Consider the following 20,283-nt stretch of genomic DNA (forward strand, 5'->3'; position numbering starts at 1 on the left):
GCAGATAAAAAAATTTAGGTAATTAGATACCTCGTTAGTAAGCGGTAGCTATACCACCCAAGTTAAGGTAATAGGTTAAAACGTGCCGAGGACTGTATGGCATTAGGGTGGGTAAAAATGTAATGTCGTCAGCGCTTCCCCCTCAAGATTGGGCGCATCTTGTTGTATATTAAGCCTTGCCCCTTTGCTGGACTTCTGGCGGGGTCGACCGTCAAAATGCCCCTTAATCGTGGGAACAACATGGTAACAATAAATAAAAAAGCAAACAAAAATAAAAACGAAACTGCTACACAACGAAAAAGAAGGCTCGAAAAGGCAAAAGAAAAGTATACAACGAAACGTGCAAAGGAAAGTGAAAATGAAACCCACAGTTGACTACAGAAACGAAGAGAACGGTTAGCAACAGAAACACCTGAGCAACATGATACCAGGTTAATAGCACAACGTGAGAGACAAAGGCAGCTGGTAGAGTCAGAAACACCTGAGCGTCATGAGTGCAGGCTAGCATCACAACGTGACAGACGAAGAGAGCTAATAGCGTCAGAAACACCCGAGCGTCATGAGTCCAGGCTAGCATCACAACGTGACAGACGAAGAGAGCTAATAGCGTCAGAAACACCCGAGCGTCCTGAGTCCAGGCTAGTATCACAACGTGACAAACAAAGAGAGTTGTTAGCATCAGAAACACTTGAGCGTCATGAGTCCAGGCTAAGATTACAACGTAACAGACAAATAGAGCTATTAGCGTCAGAAACACCTGAGCAACATGAGGCCAGGTTAACAGGACGGCGTGAGAGACGAAAGGAGTTAGAAGCTTCAGAAACACCTGAGCAACGCCACGACAGGTTAAATAACCAACGTGAGCGTGCACAGCAACGCAGAGCTGAAAATCATGTACAAGCGTTTGAAAATGCCATTAACACATCGTGTATACACGTTTGTGACATTTGCACGAAGCATTGATATCCTAACCAAATTCATACTGTACGTTACAACACAGCTGTATTAGGATATCTACCTGCAGAACTGTCTTCAAAAACAACATTACTTTTATGTTCGCGCTGCCAAACACATGTGACCAGTAATAAAACAATAGCACCATCAAAGGCGTACTGGAATAATCTGGATCCAGGTTCAATACCAGATGAGATTCAAGCGCTGACGCAAGCAGAGCAGCGATTGCTGTGTAGAATCATCCCACTTGTTAAAATCGTAAAATTTACTGGGCTATACGGGCAGTACGGTTTCCACGGACAAGCAGTGTGGTTTGCCCGAGATATCTTAGAGGTCAGTGAAAGATTACCTAATATGCTTCCAAGATCTTCCAGCCAGGTGGGTATCGTTGTAGTTACAGAACGTTTAGAGAATTTGAACATCACAAGAGAGTTCACAATATCTCGCGAAAAATTCTACAGCGCTTTAAGATGGTTAACTAGAAATAACCCGCTTTATAGAGATGTACGCATTGACGAAAATGTCCAGATTAGTGAACAAGACTTAATACGACTTAGTGTGCCAGATATACCTGAAAACGGTGAACCTGAAAGAATTGAAATTCCAAATGTATTCATTAGTATTAATGACGTTCCTAGAATTATTCGGGCTTCATGGCATCAAGGTGACCACAGCGTTTTCACTTCGGGATTTGCCGGCGTGCAATGTAACGGCATGCACGCTATTTACCCTAAAGCCATACAGTTTCCAGCAAAATTCAATTATGGTACGGCTGAAAGAAGGATGTTGCCCTTAGTTTTGTCCATGCAGTAGTATATTTGGGCTCAAAATTGTTTGAGGAAGGACAAGCATACGTGGCTCTAAGTCGAGTCAAGTCTCTGGAAGGGCTATCTATGTATTGAGGAATTAGATTGTACTAAATTATCAGGTAAGAAACCATGTAATAATGATGCACTGAATGAATTAAATAGAATGAGGAATATTCGGTAGACAATTTCACTAAATACTAAAAACAAGAAAATAAAAATCGGTAAAAAACTTTTAAGTTAAACGGTTTTATTTTATGTGCACTGAAAACTACAAAATAAATAAATAGTTACTTACCTATCAACCTACGTAGGTCATCTCGGTCATTAATATCTCTGATGGTAGTGGTTGTCATAACATGAACCATGTCAGCGGCCGAAAGGCAGTTCATGAAAGAACACTAACACCAGGGTTTGCTTGGTAGGTAAACTAAGCACACACTATAACAAGTAGGTATTTTGACCTTCTAGTTCAGAAATATTTTAGTACTAGGCAGAATAGCTTTTAGGCATATTAGACTAAAATAAAAACGTGGGGCCCCTCTGAAATCATACCTATGGTAGAGCATATCTTATACTTTGGTAGATCATGAGCTCGGCGTTCGCTGGTGAAGCCGCCATGGCAGATTATTGATGGTCAAAACCTCCAGTTACGATTATAGTAAGTCGATTCAGCGGACCCTGGACTCCGGAGCTATGAGGTTTCGGATGCGACCGGGATAAGCCGCTAGGATGATGATGATGACGATTATAATAAGTCGATACAATCCACACTTAGTATAGTAGAAAGTAATACAGAAATAATAATGGGCCCCACGTTTTTATTTTAGTCTAATATGCCTAAAAGCTATTCTGCCTAGTACTAAAATATTTCTGAACTAGAAGGTCAAAATACCTACTTGTTATAGTGTGTGCTTAGTTTACCTACCAAGCAAACCCTGGTGTTAGTGTTCTTTCATGAACTGCCTTTCGGCCGCTGACATGGTTCATGTTATGACAACCACTACCATCAGAGATATTAATGACCGAGATGACCTACGTAGGTTGATAGGTAAGTAACTATTTATTTATTTTGTAGTTTTCAGTGCACATAAAATAAAACCGTTTAACTTAAAAGTTTTTTACCGATTTTTATTACTAGTGGAAGGGCGTAGTCTCTCCATCTCTTCATCTACAGCAATTACAAAATTATGTAGAGTTTCGCTATCGTATCACAAAATAATCTATCTAGAATAACATTGACATTGGTGTTTCCAATTACACATATGAAATTATATTGTTTTATAGGCGATTTAAGTCACGCTAACCAAATTACACTTACATGCAAAACAGCAATTATATATATTCTACTACTGTGACACGTATTGGTAACCAACCACTTTCTACAACTATTTATTGGTTTTTATTGTTTTATTACTTACTATAGTGGCTCAGCGATCTAAAAAGGATTATTAGGCTTCAAGATGAACGACTGACGACTGGATGGCTGGTTTCGAAATATCTTTATATTTAATACGTGAAGCAGAAGCTTTGTACCCCTTTTTACGAAAATTGCGCGGACAGAGGAGTATGAAATTTCCCACACTTATATACAATATAGAAGGAGTGCAGAAAGTTAATATTTTTTTTAAATTATGCCTAAAAAATACACTAAATCAATAAAAAAAACATTACATTACATACCATGTATCTGCCGCACACACGCATGCATACTATTTATTTATTGTCAAACTTTTGTTCTTGACGTCTGTAGTCAAATTGAGAATAGATTAAATACTGTTTGTCTTTATTAATATTTTTGTATAGTGTAGTCTTGGCAAAATTTGTTCTCAATTGTTCAAAATTTGTTCTCATTATAATATTTCCGACGCTTCGATTACTTTACACTTTTCTCATAGTTTAAAGCTTAAACTTATACTCCTTCACTATACCGCATGATAGTATTTCAATGAAACAAACCTTAAACTTAGTAATAATACGTAATATGCTTTATGAATATGATCGAGCCGAAAAGTGATAACTTCCAACCTGTTAACCTCGGCCTCCAAAATACTGGCAGCTATAAAAGCCGTTTTGATTCCCACATTTCATCAGTTGCTTCGGAACATCATATCAATATGTTTGCCAAAGTAAGTAATACATGAAAATATGATTAATTTGTAAAGGATAATTCATTCAATGTGTATATTTAATCATTTCAAATATTCACAGATTGTTGCTTTAAGCATTGTACTAGCAGTGGCCACTGCAGGTCTCTTACCGGAACCACATTACTCGTCGGCTGCGGCCGTCTCCTCTCAAAGCATCGTCCGTCACGACCAGCCACAGCTCCATGCCACCAAATATGTAGCAGCCGCTCCAGTAGCCGTCCACGCCGCTCCTGTAGCATACCACGCAGCCCCTGTCGCCTACCACTCCGCCCCCGCTCACTACTCGTCTGCTGGCGCCGTCTCCTCCCAGACCATCCTACGTCACGACCAGCCTCACGCCACCAACTACATCGCCGCCGCTGGCCCCGTCCACTACGCCGCCGCTGGCCCCGTCCACTACGCCGCTCCTGAAGCCAGAGTGATCGCTCCAGCCCATAAAGTACTTGTCGCCGGCCACCATGAAGAAGAATATGTAAGTTTATTTAATAGAACATAATTATGCTTTGTATTCATTTGACATTAAAGTCCATACGTATTCATTAATGTTAAACTTCGCAGGCTCACCCTAAATACGACTTCGCTTACTCTGTGGCTGACGGACACAGTGGCGACAACAAGTCCCAGCACGAGTCCCGCGACGGCGACGCTGTGCACGGCGAGTACACCTTGCTCGAAGCTGACGGCTCAGTGCGCAAGGTTGAGTACACCGCTGACGACCACCACGGCTTCAACGCTGTTGTTAGCAACACCGCCCCCGCTCACCACGCAGCTCATGCCGCCCACGCACCCGTCCTTCTGGCTCATCATTAATCATTAAATTGTTGCCTAGTCAGATTTAAATAATTTAAGATGCCTATAAAATTGTAAGGAAATATTTAATAAAAACGCAAACTGACGTTGAGATTTTAATTTTTATGAATCTTTTAGGAAACATTAAACATATGTATAAGTATAATTACATAGGAATTCCAAATCAAGGCACCAAATCAAAAATATATACCTTACATTTTCTTGTACATTTCAAAAATAAAATATGCACGAACCAGATTAACTGTAGCATCTAAAATGTGCGGTGCCGATGCGCCGGCGTTCTAACTCATTGCCATGCCCTTATTTTAGCTTTTCCCTACCTATTCGCTGGTAGCCTATGGGGTAATTTAGGTACGCTATGGCTGCTAGGTGAGCTCACGGGACTCAATCTGAGAGAGTTTGTTAACAGTTGCTCTAGCAAGAACCGTGATTAGAGTAGAATCTACCAAAGAACCGAGATTGACTGAGAAGGTCCGGCCAAAAACTCAGTGGGTTTGTCTATAGGTTAGTTCGCACGCCGAAGATAGATATTTACAAATCTGTTCTAAATTTAGATAGTCGTAAAGATGGACATTCCTCACGTACCACGGTACTCCAATGTATATCCTACAAAAACGGGACTGCATGGGTTGGCGATAGTTTATGCGCATGCGGGTCACGTGAGCGAACATCACAATTGCATAGGACCTTGTTACGAAGGGACATTTTTTTTCTTTTCAAATAAAATCATCGGGAAGAGTCAACAAAGTAGGAATGAAGGTCAGTCGCGCACTGTCCTGATGTAGGAACCTAATGTCATCCCTCTGTCGAGGGTGACACCTAGGTACTTTTTCGTGGGGTTGATGTCGATGCGCCACTTCCGGAACCACTGACCTAAATTGGTCGCCGCGGTCTGGAGTTTACTGTGCATAAAAGACATTTTCCGACTCGTGTAGTAGATAGCCGTATCATCAGCGAAAGAGGCTAACAGGGTCACTGACGACTGGGGGTGTCGTTGATATAAAAACTAAGTAGTAGCGGAGAGAGAGCAGAGCCTTGCGGGACTCCTGCTGTGATTTGATGCGGTAGAGTGGGTTCCCTCTACTCGATACCGAAAGGAGCTGTTCAACAAGAAGTCTCGTATGATGAGTGCCACACTGTCTGACACTCCCATGTTAATAATTTAAGGCACTGTACAAGACTTTATTCAACGCCTTCACGATATCGAAGAGGAAAGCTCCCGTGGGGGAGGTCTGCATCTATTTAACCCTACTTAGATGTTCTCTGTGAGGCAGACTTTACTTGAGATGAAGCGAGTACAAGAACGAAGACGGCTAAATTTATATTAATTTTCCATATAAATATAACTTCATAAAATTTCGAGGGTCTTACGAATCTAAATAAATTATTAAGTCTCAAAACCGCAGTTGACAACATAACCGTCGATTAAATTTATCATTTCAAAATACATGATAGTGTCTGTCTCAATTTCCAATGCAATTCAATTTTAAATGCAATGTCTCTTCTAATCCGAATGCATCGCTACATTGGTGTAAGAATGTTTTTCAACTGTATGGCTTCATAACCTGTCACGTATAGTGTGATATTTTGAAAAATTACAGTGAATCTTGAAGAAACATCTTATGCTGCATTATTACATTTCGTCATCATTTTAATGGAAATATCAAATAAGCATGTACATATCTTTATGTCTTTTATTGTCCAGGCTATATATAGTGCTGAGTACTCAAAATCGATATCTCGCAAAGATTTCTTATCTCCTGAATTAAATCTTCAGTATTAGATTCACGTCGATTTTCATTTAATTAGCACTTTTGAACGGAAAAATAGACCGTGTCGTCTCAACCGGACGTAGCGTTTGCCTGAGCTCTGGATCTAGAACTGCCTAAGACATGCTGTAGTTTTTGAATGCAGTCGAAACGAATTATGTACATTCTGTAATTTATGTATACACGATGGGTTCTTACAATCTTAGACGAGATCACGGCAAGGGGTTGGTCGCCAAGCACCGTCAGTCTTACCCACAAAACGGTTGAACTTGTCATTTAATCAACTCAAAATATGTACGTTTCGTGACAATAACAAATAAAAAGTGTCTCAACCTTCAAATTGAAAGGCATGACTGCTTCGCGGTAGAAATAAGCAGATGGTAAAAATACAGCTCCTTCGCTGTATATTTTTGTTGCCTTTGTAGGCATACGAGCCGGTGCCAAATGGTCAGTGATTACCGTTGGTTATGGACGTCAGCAATAACATGAAAGCTCCGGTCACCATCCTCGTCGAACCCATCGCTCGCATCGCTGCTCTTGCTAGAGTCAGTGTTAGCATCACTCCGGTTTGAGCCCCGTGAGCTCACCTACTCAGTTAAGGTTACTCTGAAATAGCCTCTCAAGGTTATCAGCTTAGGTAGGGGAAAAAAACCTGAAATTCGTTCATGAATACGTTCTAAGTACGTACTTTCATAGAAGCATAGATCATTTGTTTTAAAGGATTTAAACCGTCATACTCGCATAAATAGTCGAACCGTTTGATAAGAATATAGCCGTTTTATTATTCCACTGTGGCTTAGGTGGAACCGAGCTGCTGTTTACAGCACCAAAATAATATAAAAACATTTTACAAAAACATTATTTTACTTTTGTATTTTAGTATTATAAAGAACAAACAAAAAATTTATCAAATTGCATTGTTTATTAATATGTACATTTAATTAAATTATTTATTTACAGATTCTTAAACTAGAATCAAAATTGTAGTTAAATCAAAAAGTACTACACTAATTTCTAGTTGAGAAATCAATGATGAGCCAGGAGGACGGGTGCGTGGGCAACATGAGCTGCGTGGTGAGCGGGGGCGGTGTTGCTGACGATAGCGTTGAAGCCGTGGTGGTCGTCAGCGGTGTACTCAACCTTGCGCACTGAACCGTCAGCTTCAACCAGAGTGTACTCGCCGTGCACAGCGTCGCCGTCGCGGGACTCGTGCTGGGACTTGTTGTCGCCGCTGTGTCCGTCAGCAACAGAGTAGGCGAAGTCGTATTTGGGGTGAGCCTGTCAAATTGAACGCAAATGTTAGAACATCAGTCTTCTAATAGTAAAGTGGTTGAAATCGATCACTAATGTATTTAATTTTAGCATTGTACTTACGTATTCCTCTTCATGGTGAGCAGATACAAGCACTTTGTGGGCGGGAGCGATCACCTTAGCGACAGGAGCGGCGTAGTGGACGGGGCTAGCGTAGTGGACGGGAGCAGCGGCGGCGATGTAGTTGGTGGCGTGAGGCTGGTCGTGACGCAGGATGGTCTGGGAGGAGACGGCGCCAGCAGACGAGTAGTGAGCGGGGGCGGAGTGGTAGGCGACAGGGGCTGTGTGGTATGCCACAGGAGCGGCGTGGACGGCTACTGGAGCGGCTGCTACATATTTGGTGGCATGGAGCTGTGGCTGGTCGTGACGGACGATGCTCTGAGAAGAGACAGCCGCAGCTGAAGAATAGTGCGGCTCCGGCAGGAGACCTGCTGCACTCACTGCCAGCACAGCGCTCAAGGCTACGATCTGGAATAAATTTGTTTTATTTCTAAATACACATTTGATTATACAATAATAGAAAAGTGGCACAATTCAAAACATGCAGTTATTAAGGACTTGCATATTTCGTAACTCACTTTAGAGAACATGGTGTTACGATAAGCTGAGATACAACTGATACGGTATGTGTGTAAAGAACTACTTATATACTCGACATTCGAGCTTTGGGTGAGACAAGGTCGACAGGTCAAGTAGCAACGTCATTATTAACTGGATGGCTTTCTTTTCAAGTTTTTAATTCGAATACCAAGAGTGTCATGTTATTTCAAAAAACATTTTGATTGGCTTGTATTATAATTATTGGTATTTACACTATTAATATAAATTCGAGCCTCGTTTTGATGCTGCGGTCTGAATATTGTGGAATGTATTGTTGTACCTCTGTGTGTTTCTTTGGTACTTGTTATTTATTCCAGAAACTTCCTCTGAAAAACCATATTAGTTAAAATACTTATTTTCTATATTTTTGGAATATTAATGCAACAGCATGGCTTTTATGGGACAAACACTTAACCGATGCTTCCACGTTACTCATAATTATATACCTTTAATTACATTATTTACTAATTACTTTATTAATTACCTTTAATAATTAACAGTATTATTATACAGGTGTATAATACAGGTGAATGTGGAACAAATAATATTTAAAATAAAATATAAAAAAAAAACAATTTTAAAAATTCATTACAAAGATTAATATAATTATTCTACTATTTTATTATTTTCGAACAAACTGCTTTTTTCGGCCACCAATGAAATGAACCTACTCGGCATCTGGTCCAAATAAGACTATCTTCTGAAAAAATGTTTTATATTTATACACCACCGATAGTGTGTCTGTCGAAGTAGATATTTATCATGAAAATTATAGATAAAATAAAATAAGTATGCACGTTTTTTTTTGTTGTAGCGGAGTGGCTTTTACGAATCCCGTATAAATTGATACCACTTCTCTGTCCGCATCAGAACCAATCAGGTGTTCGAGTTCTAAACGTAAGGTAGCTGTTACTTTTAGAACTCGAAATACTGCGCTCACTGGACTCTCTGTTGCGAACGCCCTGAGAGAAGCCGAAAACCGAAGCAAATCGAAGCTGAGGGCACAAAGAGCCACGAAGGGCTTTCAAGGGCACGACCTGCAGCAATGAAGTATTCGACTAAGAAGAAGAGTTACTTCAATGCAATTACACTTAATAGACTTCGAACTCGTGAATAAAAATGGCGTCACTAATGAATAGTGGCTAAATTCCACTAAACGATCAACAAGTAGGTAAGCCCAAAATCCCCAAAATCCTCATCTATTTAGTTTCCCAAACCTGAGTGCATGATAAGCCGTCTACGTCTACTACCATTTAGGGGTGACCTTCTGAAAATACAACCTATCTGTTCTATTTTCCATTATTTATGCAATGATGAATGTGTTTATTGTAGATTCATAACAACATTTTTTAAACCTGGTCATTCCTTACAATTAAATACTCTACTAAAACGCTATGGAAAAAAGTGGTTAGGAACTTGGCCAAAATATTATGAAATTCATCATCCATGCATCCTTCATGTTCCAAATCATTTTCAATAAATTTTTAGGATACTCACATTAGTCTCCTTGATCTGTATAACCTATTGTCCCCCCCAGATTCGTTTTTCTCTGGTATCACTGTTGGTAACAAATATTTTTATTGTTTATTTAGAGTTGCAGAGAATACTCAAAGGTAGGCAGTGACTTGATTGAGCCCCTGACTTTGCTGACGCCCATGAGCGACGGTAACCACTTACGATCAGGTGGGGCCTATGCTCCTCTAGTTACAAAGGCAATAAAAAAACGCTCAAAGGTTACCAAAACTCATCAACATTACAAAGTAAATTCAGCGACAATCTTCGGCTGTCCTACCATTGAAACCAAAATGCATTACTGCTTCGCTTTTTTCTTTTTAATTTATTTATTGGATAAAAATAATCCATTAATTTACATACACATTTAAATCAAAATTAATTGATTTACACTACACCACGTTTATCCGTCACCGTGGAAATCATTCGTATAGATTTGTTACGTTAGTATTCATTTGAAATTTGGTGCCGTCCTGTGGCATTTTAACACTGATATGCTCACATCGTTCTATACGGATACCCCAGGCGTTTTATCCTTTAGGGCGCACGATTTGATCTATCAATTTTGTCCTATACATTTCGCTGAAGCACAGTGCTGACATGACTCCCGTTTCTTACCACCGCACGCGTTCCAGTCAAACTATGTTCGTCATCACCTTGCACGCAGCACACTGACGCGTCATTCTCGCTCACGACTCGGTCGTGCGCGGACGTGCTTTCCGATCCGTGGCCCGCTTGCGAGCTGCGTCTCTGAACTCACAGTTGTGCTCGACAGTGTAGTGACCGTGAATACATCGTGCTTACAATTCGGTAGTGCGGACGTTCCGATCCGTTGGTCGCTTGCGATCTGCGTATCGAAGTCCATTTTTGTGCGCTAAAGTGTTGTAACCGCGAACCCACCCTTTACCAACTGTCTTTTTCAAGACAAAACCAATCGCTACGATCAGGCTTCCTGTGGCACTCACAGGCTAGCGATTTCCTAACCTTTCCCAAAACAACAGTCTTTTTCAAGACTAGACCCCCGCTCGCGATTCTGCCTGCTGTAGCACTATACAGCCCGAGCGGGTTCCTTTCCTTTTCCCCGCCGATTGCTGTTTTCACGGCATAGGCATTCCCCCCCCTGCTCCTTGCTGTCCTACAGCACAGGGGGGTTACAAATCCTATCCGGGGCCTCGCCTTTCGGCGAGTTCAACAAAAGTCCCGGGGCCGCCCCCCCCGGGCAAGAAGACCGAAGAATGGAAGAAGATAGTGCTAGTGATATTGTCGGGTTCCTCCGGGATAGGTACCCGTCAATTAGGGCCGAGTACCTAGAGTTTAGGGCCGCCCGTGGCAATCCCTCCCCCCCCGCGTCCGTCGCCGCGTTTCTCAACCGTGCCTCGGAGGCACGTCGCGCGCCCCCCGCCGCCGCGTCAAGTTCGAGCGCACGTTCCCACGATGCGGCTCACATAGCGCCTAACGCTACCCCCACCCCCGCGTCCGCGTCGTTTACGTCATCGCGCGCTTCGTCCGTCGCGACCTCGATCGTTTCGAGTTCAGGCTCCGATACCGAATCGGAGATGGATTTCGAATCCGCGTCAAGCCCTCAGCCTGGAACTTCGGATGGGTTCCAAACCGTAACGCGCGGTAAAAAGCGTACTCGCGCCGTGGAGTCCCGGAGCTCCACGACGAAGCAAACAAGATCCGCGACCGCCTCCCGCCCGCAGGTAGTCGTGACACCGGAGTCGGACTCCGCTCGCCGCGTAACCCCGCCGCCGCGTCCCAAGCCCGCGCCCGCTCCAAAAGTAGCTGCCCCGCCCCCGCTGATACTTCAAGAGAAGACAGCGTGGAATCGCGTATCCCAGGCCCTTCAGGCAAATAAAATTAACTACACCCATGCGCGTAACGTCGCGCACGGGATTCAGATTAAGGTCGCAACGCCGGGCGACCATAGGGCCCTCTCAGCATACCTCCGAAAGGAGAACATAGGTTTCCACACCTATGCTCTTCAGGAGGACCGCGAGCTCCGCGTAGTAATACGCGGAGTACCGAAAGAACTAGACATAGACTACGTTAAGGAGGACCTGATCGCTCAGGCACTCCCTATAGTTAGTGTGCATCGGATGCACAGTGGGCGGGGCAAGCAGCCCTACAACATGATACTCGTCGCGTTGGAGCCAACCCCGGAGGCAAAAAAGAAAATCTCATGCCTCTCGACAGTTTGCGGCCTATCCGGGGTCTCCATCGAAGCCCCCCATAAACGTGGCACTCCCGGGCAGTGCTACAGATGCCAGCTTTACGGCCACTCGGCTCGTAATTGCCACGCGCGCCCCCGCTGCGTAAAGTGCCTCGGCGACCACGCCACATTAGATTGCTCGCGTGTTAGGGAAACCGCGACCGAACCTCCAAGCTGTGTCCTATGCCTTAAGCAAGGGCACCCTGCGAACTACCGTGGATGTCCTAGGGCTCCGCGGAAACGTCCAACCCACCCGGCTCCGCGAACCGTCGGCCCAAAGACTTCGGCACCTTCAGTGCCGAAACCCGCCTTCGTGCCGGCTGCAGTTCCCACGGTCTCGGCGTGGAAAAAACCGCTGCCGTATACGAAGGCGGGAACGGAAACCGCACCCCCGCCCCCGCTCGTGACACGCCCCGCGCCCCAGCCCCTGCTCGCACCTCGCCCCGCGCCCGCGTTCCGTCCCCCGCAACCCTCTGCCGCCAACGACTTCGCGCTCGTGCGCGACTTCGTCACCGCGGTGAACTTCGACCGTCTGCGATCGTTCGCTGACGCTATCCGTAGGTCGGTAACCCCCGAACAGCGGCTCGCGGCCGCTTTCGATCACATGGACGTTTACGAGTCCGTGTCGCGTACGTTATAAAATCTTTACCGGTAATCAATGGCGCAAAAAGGTAGAGAAAAACCGTATTCCCTTACGTTAGCATTCTACAATGCTAACGGACTCGCGCGGCAACGCGATCAAATTTTCGAATTCCTCCGCGACAATCTTATAGATATCTTGTTAGTGCAGGAGACCTGTCTGAAGCCCTCGCGTCGCGACCCGAAAGTCGCGAACTACGTCATGGTTAGGAATGACAGACTCACCGCCTCGAAAGGCGGGACTGCCATTTACTATAGACGGGCCCTGCACGTTGTCCCTCTCGATACTCCCTCGCTCTTACATATCGAGGCGTCAGTGTGCCGTATCTCGCTGACGGGACACCAGCCGATCGTCATCGCATCCCTTTATCTCCCCCCGGACAAGCCCCTCCTGAGCAGTGACATCGAGTCACTGTTCGGCATGGGAGACTCCGTCATCCTGGCAGGCGATTTAAATTGCCACCACACTAGGTGGAACTGCCATCGTACAAACGTTAACGGTAGGCGTCTCGACGCGTTTATAGACGACCTCACCTTTGAAATAGTCGGTCCCCCAACTCCAACATGTTATCCGTATAACATCGCGCTCCGTCCGAGCACTATAGACCTGGCATTGCTTAGGAACGTAACTCTGCGCTTGCGTTCCATCGAAGCAATGTCAGAGCTCGACTCAGACCACCGACCTGTCGTTATGCAGCTCGGTCGCCCTCACAACCCAGTCACTGTTACGAGGACCATGGTGGATTGGAATAAGCTGGGCACGTGCCTAGCCGACGCCGCTCCGCCAATCCTCCCTTACGGCCCGGATTCGAATCCATCCCCCGAGGACACCGTCGAATCCATAAACATCATTACCGATCACATCTCTTCCGCGATCATTAGATCTTCTAAAGAAGTCGATGTGGAGGACAGCTTCCACCGCATCAGACTGTCCCCCGATCTTAGGAATCTCTTAAGAGTTAGGAACGCGGCAATCCGGGCCTACGATCGTCTTCCCACGCATCCAAACCGGATTCAGATGCGTCGTCTACAACGCGAAGTCCACTCCCGCTTAAGCGACGCGCGTAACGATAATTGGCATAGTTATTTAGAACAACTCGCGCCCTCCCACCAAGCATACTGGCGACTAGCTAGGACTCTCAAATCCGAAACTACCGCTACTATGCCTCCCCTCTTACGCCCTTCAGGCCAACCACCGGCATTCGATGACGATGACAAGGCTGAGCTGCTGGCCGATGCACTGCAAGAGCAGTGCACCACCAGCACTCAACACGCGGACCCCGAACACACCGAGTTAGTCGACAGGGAGGTCGAGCGCAGAGCTTCCCTGCCGCCCTCGGACGCGTTACCCCCCATTACCACTGACGAAGTTAGAGACGCGATCCACAACCTCCAACCTAGGAAGGCACCAGGCTCCGACGGCATCCACAACCGCGCGCTAAAATTTTTGCCAGTCCAACTGATAGCAATGTTGGCTACAATTTTAAATGCCGCTATGACGCACTGCATCTTTCCCGCGGTGTGGAAAGAAGCGGACGTTATCGGTATACATAAGCCGGGCAAACCGAGAAACGAAACTTCTAGTTACCGTCCGATTAGTCTCCTCTCGACGATAGGAAAAATTTACGAACGTCTCCTTAGGAAACGCCTCTGGGATTTTGTTACCGCGAACAAAATTCTCATAGACGAACAGTTCGGATTCCGCTCAAAACACTCGTGCGTACAACAAGTGCACCGCCTCACGGAGCACATTCTGATAGGACTAAATAGGCGTAAACAAATCCCGACCGGCGCCCTCTTCTTCGACATCGCGAAGGCGTTCGACAAAGTTTGGCACAACGGTTTAATTTACAAACTGTACAACATGGGAGTGCCAGACAGACTCGTGCTCATCATACGAGACTTCTTGTCGAACCGTTCGTTTCGAAATCGAGTAGAGGGAACTCGTTCTCGTCCCCGTCAACTGACTGCCGGAGTCCCGCAAGGCTCCGCGCTCTCCCCGTTATTATTTAGTTTGTATATCAATGATATACCCCGGTCTCCGGAGACCCATCTAGCGCTCTTCGCCGATGACACGGCTATCTACTACTCGTGTAGGAAGATGTCGCTGCTTCATCGGCGACTCCAGATCGCAGTAGCCACCATGGGACAGTGGTTCCGGAAGTGGCGAATAGACATCAACCCCACGAAAAGCGCAGCGGTGCTCTTCAAAAGGGGTCGCCCTCCGAACATCACTTCGAGCATCCCACTCCGTAGTAGGCGCGCAAACACCTCCGCCGTTAGTCCCATCACTCTCTTTGGCCAGCCCATACCGTGGGTCTCGAAGGTCAAATATCTAGGCGTCACTCTCGACAGAGGGATGACATTCCGTCCCCATATAAAAACGGTTCGCGACCGCGCCGCGTTTATTCTAGGACGACTCTATCCAATGCTTTGTAGTCGAAGCAAACTGTCCCTCCGCAATAAGGTAACTCTCTACAAAACTTGTATACGCCCCGTCATGACGTATGCAAGCGTAGTGTTCGCTCACTCAGCCCGCACCCACTTGAAATCCCTTCAGGTTATTCAATCACGATTCTGCAGGATAGCCGTCGGAGCGCCATGGTTCCTTAGGAATGTGGATCTCCACGATGACCTGGAGCTCGACTCTCTTAGTAAGTATCTACAGTCGGCATCGCTGCGCCATTTTGAGAAGGCGGCACGACATGAGAACCCTCTCATCGTAGCCGCTGGAAATTACATACCCGACCCAGTAGACCGAATGGTAAACCGTCGACGTCGCCCAAAGCACGTCATTACGGATCCTCCTGATCCATTAACGGTGCTTTTAGGCACCACAAGCACCGGTCACCGTCCTCGTCGAACCCGTCGCTTGCGACAAAGGGCTCGGCGAGCGAACTAACCCATAGACACAGCCCACTGAGTTTCTCGCCGGATCTTCTCAGTGGGTCGCGTTTCCGATCCGGTGGTAGATTCTGCGAAGCACTGCTCTTGCTAGGGTCAGTGTTAGCAACTCTCCGGTTGAGCCCCGCGAGCTCACCTACTAACGTTAGGGCGAAGCTGAAATAGCCTCTCAAGGCTATCAGCATAGGTAGGAAAAAAAAAAAAAAAAAAACTGACGCGTAACACATAATAACAAAAATCGTATTTAATTTTAACTTTATTTAGTTGGTTTTAAATTCTACGTAACACGACTGACTCGGATGACCTATCGATAATCTCGGATTTTTATCCTAAATGTTGCAACTCTGTCTGCCATTGTCAATAATCATTCGATAATTTTCTTTGTATTTTAGGGATTGTAAAGCTTAATAATAGGAATATAAATAAAAAATTAAAAGATTAGTTTTATTGCCATTGTTGACAAATGAGTATAGATCCCATCTGATAGTGAGTCCCTAATGGAAGTAATTAGTATGATGAGCATAGCCACTCTGTTGCATGAAAATGTGTTAAAGTACTGAAAAATCAATTTAAATGCTAAGCGTTAATACTCAAACTAGCATAATAGTTAATTTTTTATTTATAATATTACGCGCGGGTAGGTACCACCACCCTGCCCATTTCTGCCGTGAAGCAGTAATGCGTTTCGGTTTGAAGGGTGGGGCAGCCGTTTAACTATACCTGAGACTTTCAAACTTATATCTCAAGGTGGGTGGCGCATTTACGTTGTAGATGTCTATGGGCTCCAGTAACCACTTAACACCAGGTGGGCTGTGAGCTCGTCCACACATCTAGGCGATAAAAAATAAAAAAAAGATTAAAGTATGAAATTACCGATTTGTACTGAAAAATTGAAATTCCTTTTTTTTTATTTACCATATTTATTTCATCAAAATATCTACCATTATTATCTATACATTACTGCCATCTAATAAGAAGATCATTTACGCTCATTACGCTATCATTTGCGATAGAACTCTGGTGATCTAGATTCTACAAACTGTGTGAAAGCATTTTGTACTGCCTCCTGGGAATAAAACTTTGTATCACGCAGAAAATTGTCCAAATCGCGAAAAAAATGGTAGTCCGTTGGAGCAAGGTCTGGCGAATACGGAGGATGACGAATGATTTCTAATTGCAGTTTCAGACGCAAATGAGTCAATATTGTTGGTAAGGCTTAAACCATGCCGCTAATTCCTGGGTAGTTTGGCTCGGATCGGCTTCCACCATCTCTTTCAATTCATTGTTATTCACATGTGTGGGCAGTTTTCCACGTGGTTCGTTCTTCAAATCATAATTTCCATCACGAAAGCGCTTAAACCAAAATCGCACGGTGCGTTCATTAGCAGTCCCCTCTCCAAACGCAACATTGATATTGCGAGCTGTTTCTGCAGCGTTGGTTCCGCGTCGAAACTGGTGGTAGGACCTCTTGAGAGTCCGCGCGGGTAGGTACCACCACCCTGCTTATTTCTGCCGTGAAGCAGTATGCGTTTCGGTTTGAAGGGTGGGGTAGCCGTTTAACTATACTTGAGACTTTCGAACTTATATCTCAAGGTGGGTGGCGCATTTACGTTGTAGATGTCTATGGGCTCCAGTAACCACTTAACACCAGGTGGGCTGTGCGCTCGTCCACCCATCTAAGCAATAAAAAAAAAAAAAAAAAAAATATCGAAGGATTAAAAATAAAACTTTTTGGCGGCTGGCCATTAGTATTGTCTTTGAGATGTTCGGTTTTTAACGTAATTATAAATTCCTTAACTTTCAAATCTCATTCCTATTGATTTACGTTCTTCTTCCACACGTTATCCATAATATCCAAAATGATGTTAAGAAATCTTAAAATATTAATAAATACAAAACTTATAGAAAATCATTTTTTATTTTCATAATTTTCATAAAAACTTTTTACAAGAATAATAGGCTAAATTTTTGTTTTTGGACTAGTTTAGAATCAATGATGAGCTAGAAGGACCGGTGTGTGGGCGGCATGAGCCACATGATGAGCGGGGGCAGAGTTACTGACGACAGCGTTAAAGCCGTGGTGGTCGTCAGCGGTGTACTCAACTTTGCGCACTGAACCGTCAGCTTCAAGCAGAGTGTACTCGCCGTGCACAGCGTCACCGTCGCGGGACTCGTGCTGGGACTTGTTGTCACCGCTGTGTCCGTCAGCAACAGAGTAGGCGAAGTCGTATTTGGGGTGAGCCTGTCAAATTGAACGCAAATGTTAGAACATTCGTCTTCTAATAGTAGACCTACCAGAGGAATCATTTATTAACCTAATTTATTTTAGCATTGTACTTACGTATTCCTCTTCATGGTGAGCAGATACAAGCACTTTGTGGGCGGGAGCGATCACTTTAGCGACAGGAGCGGTGTAGTGGACGGGGCTAGCGTAGTGGACGGGAGCAGCGGCGGCGATGTAGTTGGTTGCGTGAGGCTGGTCGTGACGCAGGATGGTCTGGGAGGAGACGGCGCCAGCAGACGAGTAGTGAGCGGGGGCGGAGTGGTAGGCGACAGGAGCTGCGTGGTATGCCACAGGAGCGGCGTGGATGGCTACTGGAGCGGCGGCTACATATTTGGTGCCATGGAGCTGTGGTTGGTCGTGACGGACGATGCTCTGAGAGGAGACAGCAGCAGCCGAAGAATAGTGCGGCTCAGGCAAGAGACCTGCAGCACTCACTGCCAGCACAGCACTCAGGGCTACGATCTAAAATAAATTACATAATTTTTTTATGTTTGGATTCATCATATACCATTTTATCCGAATTCGTTTATTTAAATTAACCTATTGATTCACTCACTTTAGAGAACATGTTACTATGATAACGTACTGACACAACTGATACAGTAGGTTTGTACAGAACCACTTATATACTGCGCGGTAGAGTCTTTAGGCGATACAAGGCCGACAGGTCATGAATCAAAGTCAACATTTACTGGATATAATTTCTTTTGAGTTAAAATCAGCACCACAATACATACAAAGATGAAAAGAAAGGTTTTTAATTCACTATTTTTATAATAAAACTTTTTTTAATTGATTCCATGTATGGTAACTATAGGCCTCTCCCAATCCACACCACTGAGCCCGGTCTGCGGCACTCCTCATCCACTTCTTGCCGGCCACCGTGCGGAGGTCATCGCACCACCTAGCCAAGGGGCGTGCCACGTTGGATTGGGAGAGGCCTATGTCCAGCAGTGGACGACTGTGGGCTGTTGATGATGATGATGATGATGATGATGATGGTAACTATGCTTCGAAAAAGGATATTCGATTTGTTTTCAGTGACCTGTACATTCACTTGGTTTTTTCTCCAGTATTTCTGATGACCACCTACATTTCCTTATTGATTTGATGAATGAACGAGCTCATCACTAGCTTTTAACTTTACGGCTGTTATTGGAACCTCTAGACATTACAGCTCATTATACGCTCTAATTATGCTCATAATTATTTCGTTACCTATAATGTAACGAAATAATTTTTCGATTTTGATTATCGTTATTATATGACATTATTCTTTCAGTGTGGAAATTCTTCACGAACATGTGTTAAACGTATTAAATGTTCCATTAGGAAAAATTGTACATGTCTACAGGATTTCAACACTTTTTTTTTATTCCTTAGTGGCTGGACGATCTCAGAGCACACTGGTGTTAAGTGGTTACTGGAACCCATAGACATCTACAACGTAAATGCCGCCACCCATCTTGAGTATGAGTTCTAAAGTCTCAGTATAGTTACAACGGCTGCCCCACCCTTCAAACCGAAATGCATTACTGCATCACGGCAGAAATGGGCAGAGCGGTGGGACCTACCCGTGCTGACTCACAAGAGGTCCTACCATCAGTAACAAGCAGTCGCTTGTATTGCTTTATACTAATGCACCGGGCGTCTTATCCTTTAGGAGGACTTCAAAAACATAAACATATATTTTAAATAAATTATATTTTAAATAAATAATTGACAACTTTAATCATCATCATCATCATCAACAGCCCACAGTCGTCCACTGCTGGACATAGGCCTCTCCCAATCTACACCACTGAGCCCGGTCTGCGGCTCTCCTCATCCACTTCTTGCCGGCCACCGTGCGGAGGTCATCGCACCATCTAGCCAGGGGGCGTCCCACGTTACGTCTTCCGCTGCGCGGTCTCCACTCGAGAACCCGTCTGCTCCAGCGATCGTCAGTCCTACGGCATATATGGCCAGCCCACTGCCACTTCAGCCTGCTGACTCTTTGAGCTATGTCGATGATTTTAGTTCTCTGTCGAATAATCTCATTCCGGATTTTATCCTTCAGAGAAACTCCGAGCATGGCTCTTTCCATGGCTCGCTGAGCGACTTTGAGCTGACGGACCAACCGTACTGTGAGTGTCCACGTTTCGGCTCCGTAAGTCATTACCGGCAGGACGCAGGACAACTTTAATGCGATCTTGGAATCACTGAGAAGATCTGGCAAAAAACTCAGAGGGTTGATGCACAGGCAGATGATGCTTTTTTAGTCAGTAACTCGGCTGTGCCCTCGGTGTTGATGACGTCCACGAGCGGCGGTAAGCACTCACCACGAAATTGA

General features: G+C 44.8%; 3 protein-coding genes across 3 annotated transcripts; 1 reads left to right on the top strand and 2 right to left on the bottom strand.

Annotated features, from left to right (window-relative positions):
- The first annotated feature begins 3,870 nt into the window (after nucleotides 1-3,870).
- On the top strand, nucleotides 3,871-4,775 carry CPR105 (cuticular protein RR-2 motif 105). Its single transcript, NM_001173192.1, has 3 exons — nucleotides 3,871-3,889; nucleotides 3,972-4,382; nucleotides 4,469-4,775. Exons 1-3 carry the CDS (start codon nucleotides 3,878-3,880, stop codon nucleotides 4,718-4,720), a joined length of 675 nt encoding a protein of 224 aa, NP_001166663.1. The 5' UTR covers nucleotides 3,871-3,877; the 3' UTR covers nucleotides 4,721-4,775.
- Nucleotides 4,776-7,392: 2,617 nt separating this feature from the next.
- Nucleotides 7,393-8,399, bottom strand: CPR104 (cuticular protein RR-2 motif 104). Its single transcript, NM_001043389.1, is given in 3 exon segments — nucleotides 7,393-7,767; nucleotides 7,864-8,268; nucleotides 8,379-8,399. Coding segments are annotated over 3 exon segments (669 nt in total). The 5' UTR covers nucleotides 8,391-8,399; the 3' UTR covers nucleotides 7,393-7,515.
- A 9,167-nt stretch (nucleotides 8,400-17,566) lies between these two features.
- CPR103 (cuticular protein RR-2 motif 103) lies at nucleotides 17,567-18,519 on the bottom strand. Its single transcript, NM_001043390.1, is given in 3 exon segments — nucleotides 17,567-17,909; nucleotides 18,009-18,413; nucleotides 18,508-18,519. Coding segments are annotated over 3 exon segments (669 nt in total). The 3' UTR covers nucleotides 17,567-17,657.
- Nucleotides 18,520-20,283: the final 1,764 nt, after the last annotated feature.

This window comes from Bombyx mori, chromosome 22, assembly GCF_030269925.1.
Source record: "Bombyx mori chromosome 22, ASM3026992v2".
In the NCBI taxonomy this organism is placed as follows: Eukaryota; Metazoa; Arthropoda; class Insecta; order Lepidoptera; family Bombycidae; genus Bombyx; species Bombyx mori.

Bases quoted from the DNA above. Each gene is read 5' to 3' on its own strand.
- CPR105 (NM_001173192.1), top strand. The intron at 4,383-4,468 runs GTAAGTTTATTT...TAAACTTCGCAG, and splicing joins GCCACCATGAAGAAGAATAT to GCTCACCCTAAATACGACTT.